Source organism: Scylla paramamosain, chromosome 6 (assembly GCF_035594125.1).
Source record: "Scylla paramamosain isolate STU-SP2022 chromosome 6, ASM3559412v1, whole genome shotgun sequence".
In the NCBI taxonomy this organism is placed as follows: domain Eukaryota; kingdom Metazoa; phylum Arthropoda; class Malacostraca; order Decapoda; family Portunidae; genus Scylla; species Scylla paramamosain.
In genome coordinates this window covers 3085001-3095367 of record NC_087156.1, presented here as the reverse complement: position 1 = coordinate 3095367, position 10367 = coordinate 3085001, and the positions used below count along the sequence as shown (strand labels likewise).

General features: G+C 39.4%; 1 protein-coding gene across 1 annotated transcript; it reads right to left on the bottom strand.

The window, feature by feature from the left end:
• Window positions 1-3059: 3059 nt before the first annotated feature.
• On the bottom strand, window positions 3060-9612 carry LOC135101216 (retinol dehydrogenase 12-like). Its single transcript, XM_064004836.1, is given in 10 exon segments — window positions 3060-3500; window positions 4192-4281; window positions 4701-4813; window positions 5838-5859; window positions 5861-6030; window positions 6283-6397; window positions 6671-6798; window positions 6973-7065; window positions 7818-7994; window positions 9417-9612. Coding segments are annotated over 10 exon segments (1194 nt in total). The 5' UTR covers window positions 9598-9612; the 3' UTR covers window positions 3060-3395.
• Window positions 9613-10367: the final 755 nt, after the last annotated feature.

The following is a 10367-nucleotide window of genomic DNA, read 5'->3' as shown; positions in this document are numbered from 1 at the left end:
CTCTCTCTCTCTCTCTCTCTCTCTGAAGCTGAAGTCTATGAAAAATCTTTCTTTTTTTTACAAGATAAAATCAACTATAATTAAGTAAAAGTGAAACAAATAACATCTAATGAATTGAGTTTTTTTTTCTTGTGTGTGTGTGTGTGTGTGTGTGTGTGTGTGTGTGTGTGTGTGTGTGTGTGTGTGTGTGTGTGTGTGTGTGTGTGTGTGTGTGTGTGTGTGTGTGTGTGTGTGTTTGAGGATACTGTTTAACTCATATATTAGTAAGGTGAGCAGAATAAGGATTGATGTTAAAGTAATTACTAGAAGGTCTTGTGCAGCGAGGCAGCGCGAGGGGAAGAGTCATGCAGTTAGCAAGTTCAGAAAAGTGATCATGGAAGTTACGTTAGTAGATGATACGAGATGCAGCATTGCGAAGGGGAAGTGAGAGAGTCAAGACAATATGTTGGAGGAAAAGAAACGATGAGACGAGAAGCTGAACGAGTTGAACCTCCCCAGATGTGGCAGTAATATTTCATACATGGATGGGTAAGACCCTTGTATAGAGTTAGCAACTGGGAGAAGAATAGAGTATTGGTGATGAGAAAAAAAATATAAAAAAAATAAATAAAATAAATAAATAGATAAATAAATAAATAGATAAATAAATAAATAAAAATAAATAAATTAATTAATTAATAAATAAATAAAATAAATAAATAAATAAATAAATAAATAAACAAACAAATAAAATAAAATAAATAAATAAATGAATGAACGAAATAAATAAATAAATAAAATATAATAAAATAAATGAACAGATAAATAAATAAATAAATAAATAAATAAAATAAATAAAATAAATGAAATAAATAAATAAATAAAATGAAGGTTGTTTTTAACATCAGAAGAGACGTGCAATTTTCAGTTTTATTTATTTATTTATTTATTTATTTATTTATCTATTTGTTTACTTTTTTTTTTTTTTTAAAGGACAATCCACATATGTTCAATGTAGACCAGGAGAAAAGTTGAGTGCCACTGAGGAGCATTCTGTCAAGTGGATTGATGAAGTAATTGAATTTTTGAGGCATTGAACAGCACAAGTTTTGCCCTGCGTCAGCTCCCCCTAGAAGGGACCGCCTCTTCTCGGTATGATGCTTTGCAAGAATAGGCTGAAGCTCGTGCTCTCCTTGTTGCTGCTACTAATGGTGAAAGACACCTGCTGAATCCTGAAAGCTTGCTGACAATCTTGATACTTGTGCAGACTAATGTATATGCATCTTTATCTTATCATGCCATCCACCCTATTGGAGTAGTTCTCTGTATCCGTCTCATATATGAAGGTGACTGTCAGTCCAATCAGTGTGACCTTTATTTCTTGTAATGCTCACAAAGGCGCTGTTGAGGCAATGAATTATCTTATCTTTAGGAGAGACCGATCTTAGTGTTGAAATAATTAAATTAAATAATGTAGTAGTTGACTGTGGAAATTGATATTGTTCCAAGATGTTTGATGACGCATTCCACTTATCCTGCTCTTTTGAATAGGGCGGAATCAAAAGCATTTTGTCTTGTCAGCTCTTCTCCTATAACTGACTGTCTTCAACCTCTCTCTTCGCCGTAAGGTTGCATATTTTGCTATCCTCTATCGCTGTTTTCATGCTAACTGGTCTTCTGATCTTCCTAGTTACATGCCTCCCTTCCTAACGCGGTCTCACTGCACAAGGCTTTCTACTCCCCCTCACACCTTTTCTGTCCACTTTCTTAATGCAAGAGTTAACCAGTATTCTCAGTCTTTTATCTCTTTTACTGGTAAACTCTGGAAGGCGCTGCCTGCTCCTGCTTTTCCTCCCTATCTATGACTTGAAGTCTAGTGGGAAGTTTCAAGACACATCACAATTTTGGATAATTCTTATTGAGTACTCTTTGGAGACTGGTAGTAACATGATAGATAGTCTTCACTTTCTACAGTTCTCATTTATCAGACCGTGTTAAGATTGGTCCTCTTTCTAAGCAAAGCCTTGTGCTGGCCGTTCTTTACAGTGTTGGTAGTGTCAGACGGGAGCTTTTATTTTAGATACGAGAAGGGTAATGGGGCGAAGACATACTCCTCCTCTCTCGGGTCTACATCTAATTCGTCTGTAGCACCTTCTCGCTCTTCTTAACCAGCAATTGTTTTCTTTCACACTTGTGAAAGTACTGTTTCTGCCTTTACTGGCCGCACCAAACTCTTTGCCCTGTCAATTGTCTCATATAAACGCTCCGTTGCATCTTCAGCTGAGATATCAGAGATTTTTTTCCTGAGGAATTCAAATTGCAGAAGTCCATGCACCCATGGATTCCCAAAGAAACCTTCCAAAGTTAAATCACAACAGAGGCGTCGTGGACAATCTTTTGATCTCAGCGGGTGTTCATCGTTTCCTGTTTGTTGTCTTTGTTCAGCCATTAGCTGTTAGTTCTGCTGAGTCTTCAGTGTCTACAGAGATAAACAACCTGGTACATTCTTCGACAAATAGATTCATCAACGTAAGAATCGGTAGGACAGAAAGTCTAATGGGGGATAATTTATGAATAATACAAATAGAATGGGTGATAGGACCGAGCCTTGTGGAACACTACTGTTAATAGCCTAATAGGTTTAGGAGAACAGAGCCCGTCTACTACTGCAGTGATAGGGCGACGAGAAAGGAAACTTGAGAGAATGGTGCATAGATAGAAACCGTATAGCGGGAGCTTTGAAATTTAAAAAAATATGCCAGACTTTATCAAAATATGATTATATGTGTAAGGTTAAAGGTTTCATCGAAATCCATAAGAGAGGAGAACCAAGATACAATAAGGAAACTTAAAAGGTCGCCATTGGATGGTCCTTTATAGAATTCATACTAGTGATTAGTAACAAAGAAAGGTAGATGTTGATAGCCAGAGAAAAAAAAAAAAGCTTTACCAGGGGAGTGAAGAAAAGCTTGGCCAGGGAAAACACGAGCACGAAAACAATTACGGAGAATGATAGGAGGGACTCAACCAGGGTCATAAGCCTTCCGAGGATTATGGTCTAATCTAATGAGGGCCATATCAAGGATCAATATCTTTATTCAAATTTCACTGGAAAGGTATAATTATCGAAATGGTTCAACAATCAAGGGATCGACAGCAAAACAACGTTAATCACAAGAAGGCACTAACAATACGCAAGTTTTTTGCAGTGTATGTCTTGTGCACATGGGTCATTCTTACCATGTGAAGGACGGAAGGGACAGAGTGAAGCTTTTAAACATCATCATTAGAGGAGGATCAGGTGGCGTGGATTTATGAGACATAGAAAGTGTGGGATGATTCCGCGAGTCTTTAGGAGTGGAGGGTAATTCAAGCCCTGGGAAGCCGCTGGATGGTGACTGGCAGAGGTTGGGAGGTCAATAGTAGATCTTGTTTTCTTTCAGTCCTACAGCCTTCACGCTGGCCTCCCACAGACCGGTGGCCAAGTCCTTGCGGCGCGCCAGTTCCGAGGCGGTTGTCTCCTAGAAATACAGATTAAATCGAGTAGAGCGCATACAGATTCCATGTTCTTATTTGTGTTGATGAATCAATGAGTAAACTGCATCAAACTACCTCTTCAGTGTACTTTTCTAATAAATATGAAGAAAAAAAAAAGCTTGGATTGCTTAGAAAAATATCCACTTTGTTTTTCTAGGTACTGACACGCATTAATTTTCATATGATATTACGTCGCATGCATCTGAAATATGAAATGTTCAGCAGGAGGCATGAATCATCACACCTACCTGAGGCACTGTATTATTGAAGTACCAGTCAAACACCATTTATACAAACTACAATTACAAAACTGTATTTAACATGACTAATATAAAAAAAAAAAAAAAAACGATAATCGCAGCCCATGAATCACTTTGCCAGTGTTGTACATACATATCTAGACGAGTCATCATTATAAAAGAATATCATTTTTTTTTTCTATGTAGGAAGGACACTGGCCAAGGGCAACAAAAATCCAATAAAAAAAAAATGCCCACTGAAATATAAGAAGTCTGTCGCTATCGCTGTTCACTACCACCAGTTCTTTTTTGAGTTGACACCAATGCTTTCCCAGTCTTCTACAGTTTGTCCAGAAGCTGAGGCCCACACGCTTTATAACATTAGTGTCAGAGCAGCGAGAGTCCCGTATGAAAGTGGCCGTGTGGGTCACGTTACCTTGCAATCAGCGAAGTAGCGGCCGCTCACGCCCTCCACTTCTTCCGACACCGCTAAGTGGTTGGTGGTCTGGGCGCCGCAGACCGCGTCCTGGAATGAATGACGTCAATTATATATATATATATATATATATATATATATATATATATATATATATATATATATATATATATATATATATATATATATATATATATATATATATATATATATATACAGAGAGAGAGAGAGAGAGAGAGAGAGAGAGAGAGAGAGAGAGAGAGAGAGAGAGAGAGAGAGAGAGTTGTACAGCATACATGTCACCTCTTGTCAATATATATGTCACCATGTTAACTCATGGTGAACATCGTTGTGACATTACCAGTCTGAGGAGAGTTTTCTTGGTGTGAAGCAATTATAATCATAATCTGCCATCAGTGCATCCTCTCCCCACTCCCACCCCGCACAAGAAAACCCCTAATAAAACACAAAAAAAAATTTAAAATTGACGTAAGGATCTTTCGCCTCACCTTGATGATGAAGGAACTCAGATTGCGGAGGATGAAGCCTGCGAGGGTGTAGGGCACTCTGTCGAGGATGCTGGTGGTCACGATGCCTGGGTGAAGGCTGTTGGACGTCACACCTGCAAGGAAACACTTACATTGCCCTTTACGATACGCTACCCATACCCAATTGTAACACATACAGAGGAGGAGCACGAGGAAATGGACAAAGAATATTAGTAACCGTAGTGTACAAGGCTACATGTTCTTAAGAAGAGAAATAAAAATAATAATAAATAATAATAATAATAATAATAATAAATAATGCTAGACCTCCCTATATTCTTTGACAGAGTTGTACTACTATTATATGTACTCATGTCCAATTATAACACATACCAAGAAGGAGATTATTAGTAACCATAGTATACAACGTATTGTAATGGAGTAGAAAAATATAAATGTCACTAGATCTCCCTATATTCCTTGACAAAGTTGCGGTGCTATAATCTGTACTCGTGTCCAATTATAGCATAAAGAGGAGGAGGAGAGAGAGAATTATAAAGATTAGTGACCGTAGTGTATATGGCTACATGTTCTTATGAAGGGAAGTAATATATTTTCGTGTTTCCCTAGATTCCTTGACACCGTTATGCTACTATCCTGTGATCTCTACATATACAGTGAAGCAAAATCACTCTCTAGACGTCTTTCAATCGGCCATGACTTGTTGACGCTGAAATATGAAATACGTGTTGTTATAATAAAAAAAAAAAGGAAACAATATCTACTATTCCATCCACCTCTCTTATGAAATACAGAGCGCCTTGAAAAGAACAATTGATATTAAATAACTGCGGAATTTTAAACATGAGTGTAAGAAATTATTCTAATGGAAAAGCCTTTTAAGGTTATAACAACCCCCCCCCTCTCTCTCTCTCTCTCCTCTCTCTCTCTCTCTCTCTCTCTCTCTCTCTCTCTCTCTCTCTCTCTCTCTCTCCTCTCTCTCTCCTCTCTCTCTCTCTCTCTCCTCTCTCTCTCTCTCTCTCTCTCTCTCTCTCTCGGGGCAAACAAACTCCTCAGCCAGATAAGTAAAATGAGTCAACCTTAATGGAGAAGAAAGTGCTCACAATTACCAGGTCTTGATCAGCCACCGTAACTCACCAGTGCCTGCCGTCCTGTCTGCCCAACTCCCGGGCAAACAACACGTTACACAGCTTGCTCTTGTTGTAGGCCTCAATCATGGTATAGGATTCGCCTTCAAAGTTAAGGTCCTTCAAGTCCAAGTTCTTGACATACTCGTGATACGCCGAGGACACGATGACCACACGACTCGGGGCTGACTCCTTTAGTCGTCCTGGGGAGTGCAGAGGGATGGCAATGTGAAGTGAGTCAGCCAGCGGAGTGGAACAAAGGCCTCGAGTCAGTTATGAGAGCAAAGAAGCGGTAAAAAACGTAAAGTTAATGTGAGTCTGTGCTATAAAAAAAGTGAGGTACTAGAAAGGAGAGGGTAAATGGTTTATGCCTGAGGTAGTGACTCCAGGAAGCCATCAAAAGAGGCAGTGGTAGCAGTATTACCAACAACAACGGAATGGAAGGTTCAGTTCACCCAATAACAAGTTGGTCAACAGGAAGTGGCCGAAGTAGTTGGTGGCCATGGTCAGCTCGAGGCCATCTGCCGTTACCTGTCTCTTGTCCGGGAAGACAGCGCCAGCATTGTTGATCTGTGGACGGGCAGATAAACAAGCATGCTGCGTTATGGTACACAGGCAAGATGCTGCACTAACAGAAATCTAGATGAAGAAAAGAATATAGTTATAAGAGAAACTTATGGATAATACTGCATTCAAGAACTTAAAGCGACGAGGTGAAAAAACTGACTTTTGTAACAACTTTCTCTCTCTCTCTCTCTCTCTCTCTCTCTCTCTCTCTCTCTCTCTCTCTCTCTCTCTCTCTCTCTCTCTCTCTCTCTCTCTTCTCCCCATTCCCACACTCACCAACACGTGAATGGCCTTCTCGGTGTCCAGCACCTCTTTGGCAAAGTTCCTAACAGAGGACAGATCGGAGGTGTCCAGGTGGCGCACTACTACCTCGCTGCGGGAGTCACCGTTGGCTTGTAGCTCACCTGTGCCGCCGACCAATTAGTGGCCAACGCAATTAACTTTGTGTTAGTGTTTGATAATGTAAGAATGCATTATGAGACACCTGTAACTGACTTCTGAGGTCAATATGCAAGCAAACCAAACAAAAAGCCACAGACGAGTGGCCGCGGGGTGACTTGTGGCCCTCTATATCTCACTTGCCACTCTACAGCCTTTCTCCAGGTTCCTACAAGCGATGATGACCCGGGCGCCGCGCCGCAGTAGATCACGGGCGGTCTCCTTTCCGATCCCTGCAGATCAAGCAGCATTCGTTAGGTGTGTCGCAGTGTGTGCTTACCCAATTGTTATCATCTATTTGTAGTTCTACAAAAGAAAGTCAATTCGTTGTCCCATCTTTTGATGCTGTTATAACTATTTTCTTTTTATTTATTTAATTAATTAATTATTTATTTACTTAATTATTTATTGATTCATTGATTGATTACTATTATATTTATTTCATTTCATTTATTTATTTATTTATTTATTTATTTATTTTTGCTGGAGGGATGTCGAAGGTCCCATGTTTGGTGGCTCGTAGTTTTACTTCTCTGATGAAATTCATGTATGCACATCATGCTCATCCTCTGCGAAGATCAGTCAACTACAAGAAGAGCGTCATTACCTGCCAAAACAATTCAAAGCCATCTCAGACTTGCATCTTATCTCAAGAAGTCACTACAAAAATCGTAGCGAGGCGAAACTGTATATTCTGTACGTACACAAGGCAACTAAAAGAAAGAAAGAAAATGTTTGTTATCCTGTACAAGTACTGTGCTTTTGAACACATGACAATGGTTTACAATATCTTAAGCAGTGATTTGCGTATTGACTTATTTAGTGACACGCAATTATACGGTATACACCTCTTAAACGTCATCAGTATACCACCTCACACTTTCAAGGAAAAAATAATAATGCTAACATATTTTTGTCAATTTCCATGTCAGTCAGTTCGAGAGACTGCAAGTTCGTCAGTCAGTCAGTCTGTGCACGTACATACCTGCTGTAGCTCCTGTAATGACGACCGTCTTGCCCACCATGGACTTCCTACTCGTGCAGCGGCCCGAGGTAGTCCTGTACCATACCCTCAGGGACACGAGGGTCGCCAGCACCACCGCCAACACGGCCGTCACCACCTCCAGCCACATGGTCGTTCTGTGAGGCTCGAGGCTGGTGACTGGTGGGAGAGGAAGAAGCTAAGTCTGCGTAGGAGGGTGGCAGGAGGGAAATGACGAGGAGGTGATAAGAAGAAAATGATGAGGAAAGGAGATGACGGAGGAAGGTGAAGAATGGAAAATGGAAAAAAAAAGATAAATAAATACATATAAAACTGTATGTACGGAGATTTTAGAAAATCCTCGCACTTTCAAAAGTATTCTATTTGTACAACTTAAATACCAGTATGTACATAATCTTAAAAAAAAAAATCACTTATTCGTACAACTTAAATCCCCGTACGTCCATAAAGTAAAAACCTATACGTAAATAGAAAAAAAAACTATATGTACGTAGGAAAAAAAACCTATACATACATAGAAAAAAAAATGTGTACATAAAAAAGAATATATATACATACACAACTTATTTCTCTGTACATACGTAAAAGAAAAAAAGTATACATACGTAAACAACTTGGAAAAAAATACATCAAATTCTGGCCGGAAGAGCTGTTACATATTTGAGGCCAAAAAAAATAAAAAATAAAAATAAATAAATAAATAAAAAATAAATAAATAAATAAACACATCAGTCACAGATAAGTTAAAGATAATTATTTTCACTTTATATGCTTAGATTATATATATATATATATATATATATATATATATATATATATATATATATATATATATATATATATATATATATATATATATATATATATATATATATATATATATATATATATATATATATATATATATATATATATATATATATATATATATATATATATATATGTGTGTGTGTGTGTGTGTGTGTGTGTGTGTGTGTGTGTGTGTGTGTTTGTATATGTATATATATGTAAACATCACTGTGTTTGTGAGTTTGCTACCAGACGCACGATAATGCATCACATAATATATACCGCCGCCCTGACGTGAGAGGAAGCACGGGTGTGTGCACTCACTATTCAGCTGGGGAACAACTGCCAGATGCCACTAGACGAGCTTTGAGCTGAAGGGTGTTTGTTATAATCATTATTATAATTGTGTTACAGATCAGGCTCACATCGCTATAACATACATATTTTTTCTATTACATCAGACGATAACTGTCAGAAAGAAAATGGTCATTTCACTGTAAAAAACAAAACAAAAAAGCGAACAGAAAAAAGGATAAATAGTAAATACGTTGGCAATAATTATGTTCAGTGTTTCCTGCAGCCCCGCTATCAAGGCACGTCAAGGTCACATGTACCTTGTCACATGCGATTAACCTGATACCAGTGACATATTAAAGTAAGGCAGGGCACATCTACCGTGGTGACCCATCGCTTTGAACTTCACGCTCTCTTCGTGCGATGCAACACCTAAAAGATGCACAAGTACCGCTGCATCATGCGTGGTGTTCGCTTGCTGTGATGCTTGGCGCTCACCTGGAGGAAGAGCCGAGATGAGGCAGAGTAATCCACCAGTGAGAATGTGGAACACTATGGCACCATAGAATGCACAGGAACACCGGGAGTGATCGAGAGCAAAGTCAGCACATAAATGAAGAGGTAACGGTGCAAACGAGTTGCCTTGATGAAGGTCGCAAGCGAACTGGCGCCTGCGCATCCCTCGCTATTTTCACACTACAGGCGTCTTGCTCCTTGAAATACCTCAGCATTCTTCTTTTTATTTCACTCAAGCTCTTTTCGGTGTACGTTTCTCTATACATGATTGTATGGAATAACAGAGTAAAAGAGGAATGTAAAAAGGGTGCAATAAAACAACTAGTATCAGCACATAACTGTAATACTTTATTATCGCCTTCCACCGCCACGGCAAATACTTCTTTCGATTCCTATAATTGGCCGGGATGGTTTGGAATGACTGCCACCCGGTAGCAACAAATAGAGGAAGTGAAGGAGGCCTTTGTCCTGCGGTGGAGTCATAGAGGCTGATGATGATGTGTTCAAGTACTCTCTCTCTCTCTCTCTCTCTCTCTCTCTCTCTCTCTCTCTCTCTCTCTCTCTCTCTCTCTCTCTCTCTCTCTCTCTCTCTCGGGACAAACAAACTCGCGCGCCCGTGGCAACACACCAGCCGTTCGCCCCGGGCAGCGCGGCAAGGTGAGTCACCCTGATACCATTATCATGCGGGGAAGATTACAGCGCCTTAGATGCAGCAGCGGGAAAAAAAACGACGCAGGAAATCATGCTGAAAAAATCACGAGTGGCTTTACACGTCATTTCCGCACCCATCCGCATGAGCCTTAACTTAGAGAACTACCCTCTTCTCCTCCTCTCTTCTTCCCTTTTACATTTCTTCCTTTTCCCCTTTCTTATGTTTCTCTATTTCTGTAAGTCCCTCTCTAGCCTGTCTCTTGTACTCTTTGCACAACCTCT